This window comes from Lagopus leucura, unplaced genomic scaffold (assembly GCF_019238085.1).
Source record: "Lagopus leucura isolate 7727_CA_CO unplaced genomic scaffold, USGS_WTPT01 Super-Scaffold_100159, whole genome shotgun sequence".
Lineage (NCBI taxonomy): Eukaryota > Metazoa > Chordata > Aves > Galliformes > Phasianidae > Lagopus > Lagopus leucura.
Window position 1 is genome coordinate 6708022 of NW_024962335.1, and position 16758 is coordinate 6724779.

The 16758-nt window shown below is 40.6% G+C and overlaps 1 protein-coding gene across 1 annotated transcript in view; it reads left to right on the plus strand.

The window, feature by feature from the left end:
- The first annotated feature begins 387 nt into the window (after nt 1-387).
- The window catches only part of PLEKHG7 (pleckstrin homology and RhoGEF domain containing G7), a 20156-nt gene continuing 3785 nt past the window's right edge, over nt 388-16758 (plus strand). Inside the window, 10 exon segments of the mRNA XM_042889929.1 lie at nt 388-483; nt 2251-2346; nt 4155-4166; nt 5293-5376; nt 6618-6731; nt 8013-8187; nt 9724-9840; nt 10619-10708; nt 14039-14118; nt 15032-15191. Coding sequence (XP_042745863.1) covers nt 388-483; nt 2251-2346; nt 4155-4166; nt 5293-5376; nt 6618-6731; nt 8013-8187; nt 9724-9840; nt 10619-10708; nt 14039-14118; nt 15032-15191 — 1024 coding nt within the window.

Sequence of the window (16758 nt, forward strand, 5' to 3'; positions counted from 1 at the left end):
AAACTTAGAGATCATCATAAATCCCTGCTTTCCAGCACCATAACAAATTAAATTCATTAACATTTGCAGGCTGCCCACTGTTTTTTTAATACAATATCCTACAAAGATAAGGTATCATTCTGTGCCACCTTTAAATTCTGCATGTTCGTGTTATGAATATTTTGCAGGAGAATTTCAGGGAGTTCTTTAATCTTTTTAAAGGACGCTTTAAACTTTCAGCATAAGAATCACTTACACTGGCAGCAGAATTATTTACATGAGCAAATAGATCATGGATTATTCTCACTTGTTCTGAAACAGTTGATGCAAGTTGGTTATTCCTTCTTACTATTCAACAGAGTTAATCTTGGCATGAATTTATAAAGGCTCAACAAACTGAGCAGAAACATGAACAGCCAACTGCAAGTGAAAAAAGAAGCAGTGTAGGAACTTCTCACAAGTGAATGCACTTACTTTCTGGATCATTTACTGGTTCTCAAGATGGTAAGTTCAGATTTCAACTCTCAAGAACGATTAAACATTATTTACCCTGCTGGCAGCACAGGAGATGTGAAGCCATCTTTAACTTCACATTTGCTGTCTCCAGGTCTCTTGCTTTTTTTCCCCACTTATCTTCCCTGCTTTTCCAGTTTCTCTTTGGTTGTTGGTTTTTTCTTAATCTTCTTGATGGAATCTCTGTCTCTGGACATCACTTTAAGTGTTCCACAAATACATTATGATTACAGATTCTTGCATTAATTCTGAATGATATTTCACTACTCCTCTTACTAACTGAACTGAAACCACCCTCCAACTGACACTACTGGGTATTTCTCTATCACACATCCATAGAATACTCTTGATTTAACTTCGTACATATCTGTGATTAGATTTTTCTCAGTAGAGCATGATCAGCATGCTCTACTGAACATGAGACATCTGAACATCAGAACAACAGCAGATCTGTAGTTCTGATCTTATCAGAAAACAAGTAAACCAACAACAGTCCTCTGCAAAACTCCAGATTAGCTCGATCTTAGTGAATTTTAAAAGCTTTTCAGTATGGACAAGAAAAAAACAGCTACTACTAAGAATAGTAATAGTGTGTAATATTTATGTTCATCACACATCATAAATTAGTACAACTATTTTAAAGGATGGATGCTTCCCTATAACTCTTCCTATCTTTTTTCTCTTATTCTGCACAGACTATCTCAATTTTATTATTAGTTTAAGGAAAAACAGATGAGGTTAGTGAAACATTTTCCATGTTGCTGAATAAGTAGTCTAGGCAACACAAGAAGAATTGCAAAGTAAAGGGACTAAAGAGAAAAGCGGGCTGAATTCCTTCTCCTACTCACAATAGAAATAGACAGAAAAGGGATCAACAGCTCCAGCAAGATGGAAGTGTCTTTCCTTCTCAACTCAGTTTAAAGAGGTCAAAAGAGTTCTAGAAATAAAATGAATAAATAAAGCAGGTGAATGTTAGAAACGCTATTTCACTGATTTTAATGAATCTCCGTATGGAACTTCAGGATCCTGGTAAATCCCTTTTAAGCTCTCAGGCCTACTACTCCTGGCAACTAAGGCTGCCCAAACACTCACCAGCAATTTAATCTCAGCACCTGAGTGACAAGGGTTTTTTTCATTAATGCAGTAAAAATTCCACTTAGTAATCTACATTTCTTAAGCCTTTTTCAGCTCTAGGTCAGATTCGGCACAGGTCCAAGATCCCTGTAAGAGCTTAGATAATGTACCATCTTAGACAGCCAATAAATACAAAGGCAGTTTTCACTCAATACAGGTTAATAGAACAACCTAGAGAGATGTAAAAAATGCACAAGCATTTTATTTAAGCTATTCCAACAACTTTTCTCTTCTTCGTACTGGCTCCCAACAGCTTATGCAGTATGGGTTAGGAGGGTGTTCTGAAAAGGCACAGAGATCTGTAACTCTACAATTCTGATGCTGTGGTTTTTTTTCCATACATATCTCGAGTTGGCTCAGTGGCTCCATTCAGAGAGAGAACATAGCAAGAACATTGCTACTTCTGCAGTAGTTGCAGAGAGCCCAGAGCCATCATTTGTACCCCGTCGATTGCACAAAGCCCTGTATTTTGCAGTCAGATAGGTCAGGAAATTTTCTCATAACATCATCTTCTGATCATGAGATCATCTCAGAGTTATGGTGCACATTCTTTTCATGAAAATTGCCTTATATATATAAATAAACACAATCACTGAACAACATGAATTTGTTTTATTTTTAAAGATATTTATGAGGACTCTAAAATACCTCCAGAGTAATGAATTTCTCTTGGACGTGGACTTATGGAGACTTTCTGCAAACTTGGAGGAATTAAATAAGGTAAAAAGTAAAAAATTTAAAAAGTGCAACCTGTACTGAGATCAGAAACCGGCCAGCCCAATAAAAGGAGATGAGGAGCCAACACTAAGGTTTCTATTCAGATTCTACACATTCAATTGAAGATGAGTTCAAATAACTAGTCCTTCTGACATTTCTATTGAGTATTTCAGTTTGAATGACTGGTTTAACTTCTGCAAAGTCTCCAGCAAAAGATGACAGAGAGCTCATTCAACAGTTGTTTCTGAAGCAAACAGGAGTTTTAGTTTCTCAGAAACAAAGTTCTTTTAAAAAGATTTGTGAAAGTGGACACCAACTACACAATCCTTACTGCATAATTAAGAACAGCAATATAACTTCAATTACAAGCTTCTCTTCTCAAATAAATGGACTTTGATATCTATTAAGCCTCTTTGATAGAGCAAGGAAAAACAAAATGACAACCACCCCACTGCAGCCAGGGTTTCCCCTGTGTGGATGGAGGACTATTCCCAGCACAAAGCTAATGCTCTGCATCCATGTGCTACTCATCCCTAAGCTTCCAGGAAGACTGTGAAGATGAGGCTTGGCTGCAGTGTGCTCTGGCAATTTGCTGGGAGGTCATTTCCTGAAAGTTAAAGCAGCCCATAAATCCAGAATAGTTTTCACATAGCTTTAGAAGTCACACAGAAGTTTTCCTTGACTTTAGAGTTACTTTAAGGGACTACAGATACCCTTAATAGCAAAGTGAATTTTGGAAGGGGCTCTTTAGCTTCGTAAGTTGAATGGCTATGGTCAATCATTCTCATAATAACTCACGACCATATCACACATCCTAAATAAATGTCCTACTTTAAGTTCTGTCTCTTGTTGTTACGCCCTTGCCTTAACCATTAACATCTCGCTTTTTTTTTTTTTTTTTTTTGCAAAACATGAAGAGCAGAAAAGCTTTTCAGAGCAGAGACAATTAACCAGTGCTCAAACACATGAACTCATCTTTGCTCAGTAGTTGACCACTCACCAAGTGAACATGCTTGGAAATACAATAAAAGAGATTTTATTTGATGGATTTCACCTCATGCTTGTTGTGAGCTAAGATCATAAAAATCATCTAGCTACTAGAACTCAGATGATATGTCATTTCTGATCCCTCTCATTCTTAAAGAAGGAAATGATGTCTATTGTTGCATGTGATTTAGGAAACAAATAATACTTTGTGTTTGGTTGGAGCTTCATTGTGACTTGAGAGAATGATCTTTAATAAACTTTCCATTTTTTTCACATTTTGTTTTCATTATTAACAAGAAATTATCATTTACTGTGCATACTTGCTTAAATGAGAGTGGGCAAACGTAGGAAAAAGTATCTACTCCCAGCACTTAATATGGCTTTTTTCATGCACTTTACTGCATGCATTTTTTCTTGACAGTAGGCTGAATCTATGAAAGAATGCATGCTGTAAAAGGTGCAAAGTGGGCCCTCAATAAAATGAAAGACACATTGTCCCATAAGCAATCATGCTCCCAAACAAGGCAATGCATGCAGTTACAACAGCACTTCATAGCAGTATCACAGAGGGTGGTGATGTTTTCTTCTGATCACAGGGAAATATTAGGTAATACAATGACATAAGAAGGTTTTTCAGAAAGATGCCTGGAGAAAATGACAAGGTTGATGAAGACCTGACAAAGCCTTCAAACACATGTGATGGCCCTTATCTGGCCAGGACTGCTGTATGTTCTAAACATGGGCAACACAGAGTTTGAGCCTCTGACAGTGCACTGAACCCATACAATTCTTCCCTTATGACTGAACAAAACTTTGGCCCAAAGCTTAGCCTGGTTGTGAATTTGGGAACAAACACTGAGAGGCACATAGAGGTTAGGAACAGGCTTTCACCCACATCTGATTGACAGTGTAGGCACCCTTGGAAAACTTGCAGGGCATATGGGGTTTTCAAATGCAGTTTCTACATTTTAAAGCATTTTACAGAATTTTCCCTCATCTCCTAGAGTACTAAACAAACTTAGACTATGAAATATGATTTCTTCTTCAAATGAATGTGAAGGCTTCAATTGTCACAGCCGTCACACACAATGTTTTCCAGTAGATATCATTCATCCATTGTGATGCTCCATGTTGATTCATGTCCAGTACAGCTGTTACCATAAAGTAATTTTAAACAGAGTAATCATAATCCTCTTCCAAAGCTTTTGTCATGTGGTATTATCATGAGTACTGTGTTCAGTTTTGGGGACCTCAGTACAGCAGGGACATTGAGGTGTCGGAGCAGGTCCAAAGAAGGGCAACAAGGCTGGTGAAGGGCTTGGAGAATATGCCCTACAAGGAGAGACTGAAGGAACTGAGGTTGTTTAGTCTGGGGAAAAGGAGTCTGAGGGGAGACCTTATTGCTTTCTTCCAATATTTCAAAGGTGCTTACAGTGAGAGCAGGGTTGGTCTCATCTCACTGGTGACAGGTGACAGGACAAGGGGAAATGGCCTCAAGTTACACGAGGAGAGGTTTAGATTCAATATCAGGAAAAGCTTATTTACAGAAAGGGTTGTTAAGCACTGGAATGGGCTCCCAGGGATGTGGATGAGTCACCAACCCTGAACGTGTTTAAAAACCGTTTGGATGTGGTGCTCAGGGACATGATTTAGCAGAGGGTTGTTGGTTAGTGAAGTATGGTTAGGTCGTGGTTGGACTTGATGATCGTTAAGGTCTTTTCCAACCTGAGTGATTCTATGATTCTATGATGTAACTGGCTATTTGTATAGATTTATTTTATCTTCTGACTAATTAAAACACTTGATGTAATTTTCTGAAGATAATCCTGGCAACATCATGGAGATAAATGTTAGGCCTGAAGACTGTGAAGAGGTCAGGAATGAGAAATAAAGTTATTTTAAACTGAGGAAGTTCAGTCATGCTAATTCTCTTTTTCTCCCCCTTACTTAGATAAGCCTCAGCTCTGTGGAAAATTTTTGGAAACTGTGAAGGAATATGTCAGTGAATCAGGATCACCTATGAACTTCATCTCCACACTCAGAAAGGTAACATAATTAGAAATATTCTTGTTTAACTTCACTAGGTCCTTGCAACAGGTCATTTATCAGAGTATGCAGTGCCTTAAAGCAGTCAAGTCAGTCAAGGATATGCCAGCTGTCACAGGTAGTTTGGCCTTAGCCTCAAGTACTTCCCACCAGTAGGACATTTTTATTCATTGACATGTTTGAGGTGGTCATGGAAAGTTGCTCTGTACATGGAACACAGCATGGAAAGATATTCCCTTCCTTGGGAACCACAGCCCAGACCTTGAGAAGACTTTGTCACCAACAGAACCAAGCTTCTCTGTCTGCAGGGGAGGTTTCCCTAAATCCAGACACTGGCCCAGACTCCAGCTGTACCCTGCCTCCTTCCAGTCCGTCATCTAGATCCTTCCTTTACTCCACATACCAGACCCATAAATGTATTTAAGCGAGTATATAAGAGCTCAGTGAAATACATATGTACTTTGGCCTGTGTCTGCTAAGTGAGAAGCAGGAACAGACCCAGCTATCTTGCTGCTGCCAAGACATTCAGGTCATCAACATGATACGCAAGAGAGTGAGAACAATGTTCAGGGGTTCTCCCACAAGCATTTTATTTCCTGTACAACTTCCTTATGGCCAAACAGCAGGTAATATTAATGCAGACAGGAAATCATCAAGTTTACCATGTGATAGCCAAACTTGAATTTTCTGTAGCAGTAGAGACCATAGAAAGCTTCTAGGAAAGACCCTATCTCAGAGTGCTTAGGGTTTTAAAAAGGCAAAGAGAGTCTTACCCTAATTTCCTCCGACTTCAAGTGTTTCAATCCCAGAAATAATGAGCTTTATCACTGATGTCATTCAGTATTTCTAAGAGCTAACATACTTGGAAATAAAGTGGCATATTATGTGAGGCCACATAAATCTCTTGCTCAGGCAGTGCTTTTGATCTTCAGCTTCCATATCAGTTTCACATTGTTTATTTTTAATTTGAACAAAGTCTAAAACTGCTTCTCCTCTGCAGAGCCTCTAGAACTGGGCTCCCATTCAGTGTTTGAACCCTTCCCCACCTTTCTTTTTTAAGTATTATACCAATTTGAGTACTGCTTAACTCACCCTTCACTCTTTTAAACTCTCCCTCTTCCACTCTCTCCCTAAGTACAAGGTAATCTCAGGTGAAAGCCACATTACAAAACTAAAAGCAGAATTCCTCCTTTTGTCATCACGTTTTCCTTTCTTGACAAGCTTTCAAGCCTATTTTGCAGTTTTTCCAGGGTGACCTCTGCCAGACACACCAGATTTATTGCCTCAATCATACCACCACTGTCTTCTACTTGGAAAAGCTGAGACAGAGGGAAGATTTTGGCATCTACCTGAAGGTAAAGTAGTGGTTTTGTTCTTATTATCTCCAGCCTTCCTGTCTTTTGACAGAATTTTATCATCAGACCAGAAAAGTTCACTGGAAGCAGAACTGTGTAGACAGCATTTTACATAAATACCTGAACTGCAGTGAATAATCATGGATATGAAGTCATCGTTCAGAGTATAACTTTCCCTTAGTCATATTTGCAATTTAGAACAGGCAAGAGTAGGAAAAAGCCAAAAGGAAAAAAAAAAAAAAAAAAAGAAAAAAGAGGCTGCATTTTTACAGGCAGATAATATGTACTGTCAGCCTTAAGCATTCATGTGTTCCACACATAATTCCTTGACACGCTGACCTACATTTTAACCAAGTAAGCCCATAACTCAGTGAGGGGCTGAAGGACCTCAGGAGCATTGTAAGTGTTCAGTGGCATCACACACACAAGCAGAGAGTCATAGTGATGGGCTGGGAGGGTCAGGGCTGAGGATGATTCATGGAAATTGGCAACACTGTCATCGCACCCATTACCCACGGATGGCCTCGCCTTCTTCACATCAACAGTGACCACAGAATCACAGAATGGCCAGGGTTGGAAGGGGTCTCAAGGATAATAAATCTCCAACCCCCCTGCCACATGCAGGGCCATCAACTTCCCCATTTCATACTAGATCAGGCTGCCCAGGCCCCATCCAACCTGGCCTTGAACACCTCCAGGAAGGGGCATCCACAGCCTCTCTGGGCAGCCTGTTCCAGCACCTCACCACTCTCACAGTAAAGAACTTCGCCCTGACATCCAACCTAAATCTTCCCTTCCTCGATATACACCGACCTCACGGCCAGAGAAGAATATCATGACTTGCTTCTCCATAAGGAATACATAATGCAAGGCAAAAAAAGAGGAGACAGAAAGCCAGGAGCACATCAGTGCATTCACAGGGCTTGAGAGCCTACAGTGAAAGAGAAGGGTGGGTTTTGGCCAGGCTGTGGCAAGAAGGCTGGTCTGCTTTGCTTACACAAGAAAATCCATTAATCCATACTGCCTCAGAGAGGAAGCAGCATCCTGGATGTTAGAGCAAGCAACCACTGCAGAGACAGAATTTATGAAGAGTAAAAACAACAGAACAGGTTCTGTCTCTGCCTGAAAGCAGCAATGCATGCATGGTAGCTACAGCCTTTACATCAGCCTTACCCTCGGTAAGAAATTTGTCTTTAGTTAGCCCATCTCATTACAGCTGATGCATACAACCTCACTGCCAGAGAGCAGAGGCCTAAGAGAGGTGCCCTTTGTCTCCAGCAGTGGTGTGAGCAGGAGGAGCAGTGCAGGAGGCTGCACCTGACGGAGCTGCTGGTGGCTCCTCTGCACCGCCTGACCCGCTATCTCCTCCTCCCGAACAACATCTGGAAGAGGAGCACTGATGAAACAAAGAAAGATTCTATCTGGTTACTTGAAGAGAAAGTGAAAAAGTCCATACGTAAGTAGCTATGGTTAAGTCAAAAATATACAACCAACAATTACTAAGTTACGTGATGTTTTTGTGCTCGAGGCTGTTCTCCCCACAGAATGGGAGAATGTGCATGCCTTTCAACAGTCTTGAGTCCTTTTGTAGGAAATGATTGGTGCCACTCATGGGCCCTCTGAGCAAGGTCACAGGACTCCCACATCAGTGACTCACTTGTGTTGGCTCAGAGTCATCTGCAGCGACATGGAAACAATTAAGAGCAGATCACAAATTGGAACAAATAAAGAAAAATCCCAAACAAAGAAGTCTTTGAGTTGGATTTATGTATGAAGAGGATTTGTTGGAGCTAATCCTTAATAGGATAAAATACCACTCACAAGGGGAATATTGTGCCAATGACCTTTCACTAAATGACAGGGTCCTACCGTGAAAAGCAGCAGATGAGCCATCAGAGCTACAACTTTTCCCTAGTTGTTATAGAAAAAGAAGGGATTGATCCAGGAAGCTTTTTGTTCATTTTCCTCTGGATTCTGCTCAATTCAGTAGGTACACAGCCAGGGTGCAGTACGTGTCTCCAGTTGGGGACTCTCAGCATGACCTCCACTGCTGATCTCTGGGCTCATCCCTGTTTTTGCTAAGGTTGTAGAAGAAAACAGACAAGCCTTTTCCACTCTTTGCTCCAGAAAGATAAGGTGGTCTTTTGTCACTAAATGGTGGACCTCTGCTGGGAGAAAGGAGATGTGGATATGGGCCCACAACATCATGGGATATCTAGGGAACAACAACAAAGGTCTTCCAGTGTTTAGGATTTGGTTACATTGCGCTTAAGGTTACCTCTAAGGTAAGGAAACCAAAGACAGGAGCTGTCGGCCTCTTTACTCGCAGACCTGACAGATGTTTGCCATAATTTGTTGACAAGTAAGCCAGTGACATAAAGAATAGCATCAGTTCCAGAATTTCTTCACTGGTATATATACGTGCATTATCTGAAACAACTCTTTGCAACATCATTCAACATGAAAACTTTGGAGTTAAACTGCAGGTCCGTTCAAGTTTTTCCTGCAATGGCCCTCAATCAGCAAAGACTGAAATCTCCATTTTTCATGTATTGAGACACTCATTCCAGTTATATTCTTCAGCCACTTCTGGCACTACTTCTCCTTAAAATGTTCTCATTATTTTCAACAGCCTTTTGATCAGACTGTACATAATGAAAATTATTTTCCTCTCACCACTTCAGACAGTGTTCAGAAAGGCAGAATTTTTTCAAGAACTTTTTAAGGCAATCATTTAAATGAGTTTTATACAATTCCCTCACTTGCTAAGTCAGATTAATGGATAGCACTTTTGCATTCAGCAGTGAATTTAGGCCTCTTTGAATGCACAGTTTGATACTTTGCTGACCTAAAAAGAGTTAAGTCATTGTCTCCAGTTAGGCCAGGACTCCATCCTTTGGCTTCTACCAGAGATAATCAGTATTCATCACCTTCAAAAAGGCAGCCTATTTTTTGCCAGCCTTGGCAGTAACTGATGCTTTACATATTTCAGAGGATCTGAAAGGTAAAGTCAAGTGGTTGGACAACTTTCAGAAATTCAGGCAGCTCCATGAGGTCATAATTTGGCCTGAAGTCTGGGATCATTACAAGAGATTCTTTGTCCCAGAGGTAAGCAGAACTTTTAAGGGCGTTTTTCCTTCGGGAAGGCTTAGTTTCCAACCTATAATGCAGTCTAAAGCCAACTGATTGTCTGTACTTTGGTTGCTGTGGTGGGCTTCGCCCTCACAGGAGCAGCCACAGCCTGAACATACTAATGTTGTTGGTGAACAATCAGACTGTGCACAGTCCCCAGGATGGCAGCATGAATTGCTTTCCGCTAACATCCCAGACAGTATGACGGGATGAGCCAGGAGGACTCTCCACTGTTTGCTTTTGGGGGGCAGAGTGAAATGTGATAAATATAACCATTAATACATTTATTTTAAGCAGCAGAGTAAATAGGAAATATTTGCCTCTTCTACTTTTCATGGTAAGCCAATTTCCCATTTCTTATTCAAATATCATTTAAAGTTACCTAGCATCCATGAGAACACATACACCTTTCTTTTGTGGTTGCTCCCTATCCAGACAAACAGACTTTAAACAGCTTTATGGTAATATCATCAGGCGAGTCTCACCTCAAGGATTTGTCTATTCATGCACAGAGCTGAAAAAAACATTACATTTACTCTGGAAAAGAAAAACCCAGCTTAACATTTCAGAAGGTTAAACAGATTTAAGCAATAGCACTGCTGAAGAAACTCAGTCATGCTCAATTATTAGCTCTGTGGTGTACTTAGCCTGATAAATCAGTAAACATTGTCTCCATTTAACTGCTGGATTCATCCCAATTTGGAATTGGATATGTGAGACTCCCCATTCTCTCACTGTCTTTCTCTTTTTGGTGTGTTTGAAACAAAGCTTGAGAGAGAACAACAGTGAAAACATTTTGTCTTCAGCAAGCAGACTTCTTCACGACAGGAGGCTGACACTGGCAGGTAACATCCCTATGTCCTGGTATTGGGAATCAGCTTAGCGAAATTACACTTTGTTATGGCAGTCCAGAATGAATTCTAAGATAGTATGGGCAGCTGCAGGAAAGAAGCAGCAAACATCTTGTCAGAGAAAGCCTGAGAAATAGCCAGAATGCCAAAGGGATGAGTAATGATCATGATTGCTTATCAGCACATCTGGACATTCAATCTGCCAGGTGCTCAGGAAATCAGATTGACTCGCATGTGCCTGTCACTCAGAGGGAGAGTTACACTGTCAGGTTCGAGGATGTGGCAAAAAGACATTGGGAAGTTTAGACCGCCCTACGTAAAATGCCCCACATGCCTGGGAACTGATATCAGGAAGCCTCGCCTCTGGAACTTGAATTCCATGATGTTGCACATTATACTTAAAATGAAAAATCCAGAGGTTTTCCTTTTCCATTTTGTAATTCATCTCTGCTAAGACTGCTGTTTTGATGCAAAGCTTGGAACAAGAAGGTAATATGTAAACAATAGCAAGCTGAGCGGCTTCCTTTCCATCAGCAACACACTCACCACCATGCCTGCCACTAACATCACATGGAGCACAGCAGTCCCACTTCAGTGTGCTCACAGCCACCGACCACCCTGGCATAGCTGGGAGATACATCTCCAGACTCAGAGGCACCATTCTGTAGCAGGGTAGAGGCTGCTTATTGGGTAGCAGCTGCCTGCAAATGAGAGGAGCATTTCCTCTGTGCCTGAACAGCAAGAAGAGCCTGGGTGGTTGGATCACTTGGAGAAGAGCAGCATCTGAAAAGTGAAAGCAGCATGCAAGGGTGGCTGCAGCAGAAGTTGGCCCAGCCACTGCCTTAAAACTCCTTCACCTCGACAAAAGCAGAGGTACAGACAGGGAGGTCCCAATACTTCCTGCCTCTTACTATTAGTTTCATAAAAGGAACAGTGAAGGGACAGAGCCCATTTTTCAGTGGTTTTGGTTTTCTTCCCACATGAGGAGGATTGCAGTAGCAGAGGAGAAGGTGCAGCACCAGGGATAGGGGAATCAGAGGGAAAGACTGCTGCTGCTGTGTATGGGGTGGTGGGCAGAGGAGGAAGAAAGACACTTCTGATAGCATTCTCCCTACATTCATTGCCCTCTTGACAAGGCACCAGCATAAATGCAGTGAGGTAAGGGTGGACATCAGGCAGCCACATTTCTTTTTGCAATATGTAATCAGAAAATGGAGAGGCATGAGCATAACTCTTACCCACCAAGAAAGCCAGCTGGCTGCAAGCTGCAGTATTGAAGTGTCTGGTATCTGTCCATCTGTCTGGATGAAATATCTTTCAAGACACAACGGAAATGTAATGCTGCACAAAGAAAGAAGCACATCCTAATGTCACACCCCTGATTCAAACATATCTGTTGTTAAAGTGAACTGTGCTTCTTTGAATGAAACTGTAACCACTGGCAACACAGTTTTATGTTTTTTGGCAATCTTAGAATCCAGAAGGAAATGCTAGAAAGTTTCTATTTCAAGAAACGCAGGTTCTTCATCAGAATGTTCAAGGAGCAAATACTCCTTCTGCTGTCAGCTGCTATTTAAAAATAGCACAATCAAAAATGGATGGTTAGGGGGACTGGGAGTCAAGAGATAGTACAGTCAAAGATCAAGATCAGGCTGTCGTGTTACTAAGTGAAAGTCAGGGAAAGTCTATGAAGTCAAGTTTTTAAATTGGAGAATGAAATGCCCAGGAAGAACATAAGAATTCAAGTAGCCAACAGATATGAAATTCACCATGGGAAATCTTTGAGAATGCTATCAATTGTTTCCCTTCTAAATAAATATGTATATATATATATATATTATTTCAAGAAAATGAAGACAAGTTACTATCCTCCTCATTTTGTTTAGGTTTGTTTTTTGGTTAAGTTTCTTTGAAATTCTGCTGATCTTAACCGCAAGGTAAAGAGTTCAATTAATAAAACCTAACTTCAGATATGCAAAAGATGTGATAAATTCATGAGATATCAGAAGAGGTTGAGAGAACAGTGGTAGGGTTTGCAACAATTTTTTTTTTTTTTCCTGTATAATGCTCACAAAAGCCATACACTGTATGAGCGAAGCTGTAGAAAACATCCTATCAAGTTTTTGACTTCATAGAAACTTACACAAGAGTATTTTTAAATACACATCAACAGCCCAGCTTACAGTCTTCTGAATCTCCATCGGTACATAAGATGATCCTCATGGCATTTCCTTTTCAGTAGTTACTGAAGGTACTTTGTACAATCTTAATGAAATAGGTTTTCAAGACAAAGCATTTCAGAACAAAGCAACCAAGAAAGTATTTTATCATCCTGCAAATTGCCTGGAACCAGTAGCTCTGAGCATCCCTATTTGCAGTGAAGAGTAGCTGGGCTTTTCATGCCCCCCGAGGCTCTACCAGTTTACAGACTAAACAGAGGACTGATAAAGGATAAAGCCTGCAGCACACATAGAGAATGATTTTGGAGGTTGAGTAGGATAGCAAGTTGAGACAAAACAGGGAAATGAAAGACAAGAAGGCATAAAAGAATAAGGAGGAGCTGTAAACAAGGAAAAGATCAAAGGGCAAAACTGCAAATTCATTCATGTAGAGAGCTTTCTGGAGACTAAATGCCAGATTTCCCAGAGGAAGTTGCTTAAAAAATTGCTCTTCCTTCCATTAAATTATTCCCTGTTATTTCTATAGCAATAACAGTGGAGTTTTCACCAAGGCATGGAGATACAACTTCAAGACTTAGAAGCATTCTCACAGACACCTGTTGTTGTACATCTCACATCCTCATGACCTTCCAAACAAGGAAGAAAAGCCATCTCTCTTCTGTGTAGCTTTTGAAAGGTCTTTGTGAAACCACCAACTAACATTTCAACAAGGTGATAGCTTGCGCAGAAGGCTGCAGACAGGTATTTACAGGTGGCAGAAAAGAGCGGCATTTCACTGCTTCCTTATCTCTGACATTTTCAGAAGGTTACTTATTTACTATGTAGGATTTGCTAATTTGTAGCATGCCAGCTGTTGCATTTAGAGGCACTGCAGGTGATCCACATCATTTCTATGGGCAGGCAGTTGTTTTTGCATAACATGGTAGCCACTACAAATATTAATAGCCAAAAAAGAAAAAGTATAACACATTTAAGATTGAGAATGCAGACTAGGAGACTAGTAGTTGTGTACTGTATTGGAAACTGTATTATTTCTTTGTTAAGTGTTCTATGAGATGCAGTGATTCCTAGATGTGCCTCAATGTAGGAACAGCAATTCCTTAAAATAATCATGCCATCACACTGACTTTTCTTTCCTCCTCAGAAAGCACAAGACTTCTTGATGTCTACCTCTTTCTATTTGATGATTTCCTATCAATCACCAAAATTAAACGTAACAAAAAGGTAATAACGGATTGAGAGGTATGTGATTGCATCTGTTACTATGTTTTTTTATCTAGATAAATGAATGAACCTGTTTCTAGATTCAGTATGTTACAGGGGAGCCACAGGCAGAACTTGCAATACTAGACCAAACATTTTCCTGATGCCGTTCTTATATGCTGGATTCCTTGAGTTCGGAAGTTTCAAGAATATAAGTTTATAATGATCCTCTCAAGATTCAGTCCAACCCAGAAATACAAGTACGTAAAAAAGTATCTAGCTAGTTAAGTTTACAAAGCTGATATAAATTAAGCCTAAGCAGACCTATACTAAATATCAATAAGCTTAGGTTGAATTTAGAGATATTAAAATAATAGAAGCAGTTGCTCTGCTTTTATAGGACATACAGAAGATGTTGCTCTAGAATCATTCATTGCACAACACCATCCTACAGCAGGAGAAAGGTGAAAGGAACAGAAATTCAAGGGGCTTGGTGCCTGCTGGCAAACCTCACTGAGGGTTTGCCTGTATACGTATTGATGAGTATTCTGAGTGAGGTTGTTACCCATCTGGAGACCCAACAATTCTGTGTTCTGCATGTTCATGAGGGGAGACAGGGAAATGTATCTCCAAGAAATTGAGAAAATCTGATATTGAAAGGATAGGTGAAAGAGGATCTTTCAACATCTTTGTTTTCTGCCTGAGGACCTTTATTGTGTTTCTGTCGTGCCATTTCAATACAAGGTGTGACCTTGACAAGAGAGTTCCAGGTACTGATGAGTTTTTCAGAGAAATAGTTTCTGATGTTGCTCTGGCAAATAAATCTCTGAACACCTTTGATGAGACACAGCACATAATTTAGGGCTGTTTATTGCCTGTACTTTACGAGCAGATGGCAGACAGCATACTAATCAACTTCATTTTCTATTCTCAGAAATACGGGGGCTCAGACACAGGCTTAACCCTTGTCTGTCCTTCCCTTGCTCCGGAGCTGCAGTCAGTTGTAAGAGAAGGTGGATTTTGCCAAGTCTTGGACCAACCCATCCCATTGGACAGACTAATACTGAAAAACGTTGATGCCATCCATGTAACAGGTACACCCCTGGGTGCATCTGAATGCTTTCAAAAAAGTTTTCTCCATGCATGATCTATGCAGTGGTTTAAGGATAATTTGCACACAAACCACCTCGAGTTGCATGGAGTACAAAAGCCGCAGCAGTAGTTGGCTTCACACTTTTCATGACCTTCAGACACCCACACAGACAGCCCATATTCCCCTGCCTGAAACAGGGACTTTCACATGCACATGGGTGACTCTCAAGTATGTTCCATTCACCCCACGGGTGGCATAAAGACTCCAGTGAGTTCTGTCATGAGCCAACTGTTCTCTTACCACAAATGGAAATCATTCTTCCTAAGCCAATGCTTCCCTTCTCCTAGACCTCCAAATGCACCACCGTGGGAAACTACTTCCAGTAATGTATGGTGTGCCTTTGGGTGCGGAGGGGAGGAGGACCAGCCTTCACAGAGAGTGACTTGTAAAAGTGGATGTTAACTAAGGCAGTTTCCAAAATCCAAGGTTGAGTGGGGGAGCAGGCACAAAAACAGTCAGGACTTCTCTTTAATCTGAACTACCTCCACAAGCTTACACAGCTCAGTCTAATGCTACCAAATCCCAGGAGACTCACATATAGAAGAGAAATAAGAAATACAAACCTCCAGGCTTCGGGGCCTGACAGCCATCCTAATCCCAAGGACTAGGAGGAAAAGCTCAGGAAGCTAGAGCAGTCTGTGGAAAATCAATAAGTGTGGAAAATAAACCTAGAGCATGTAAAATTTATGATAACCTTGAAACGCGTTCACCCAGAGTAATTAGCATTCAGCATCAATGTTAAAATGCTGATAGGAAATAGAGGTAGGCAATAAAAGGCAAATGACTAAATATGAGGTAAGCAGATGAGCACAGAGGAGAATAACCTTTGTTTAACCGTGCTCCAGACGCTGTCTGCCTGCCTGACAAACTTCACAACCAACACAGCATAAATCAAGCCAACAGGGAGGCAGCTCTGGGCTGCTGAGGAGAACAGGGCAGCAGCCCCCCACTTTGCACATACAACAGTGGGCATAAAAGCCACAGTGCTAATGGGAATAATTTTTTTGGTTTTTTTTCCTAGTCGGTATTCGCTATGTTCAAACCAGAGTCCCTGTGACACAATCACAGGCAGTAGATGAAGTCAACTGCTGAAGATCAGTCCAGGATCCAGCCCCTGTCTACAGCCCTTCCCCACACTCTGCACCAAATTGCTGGACTTCTTCACCACATATTCCTACCAATATCATTACAGAATTAGAGGGAGTAGTCTCCATTCCTTACTTACATTTTGCGATGTCTTGGAAACCTCAACCTAATACAGCATCCACTGGAGTGTTATACAATAAAAATAGGGATTAAAATGACTATAGGGAGCCTGCAGTTCAAATTTTCACCATTTTGCATAAAGCAATAAGCAGAACTGCCACCATCAATGGAAAAATGTTCCTTTGCAGGGAAAAAAGAAAAAAAAGAAAAAAGAAAAAAGAAAAAAGAAAAAAGAAAAAAGAAAAAAGAAAAAAGAAAAAAGAAAAAAGAAAAAATAAAAAAGAAAAAAGAAAAAAGAAAAA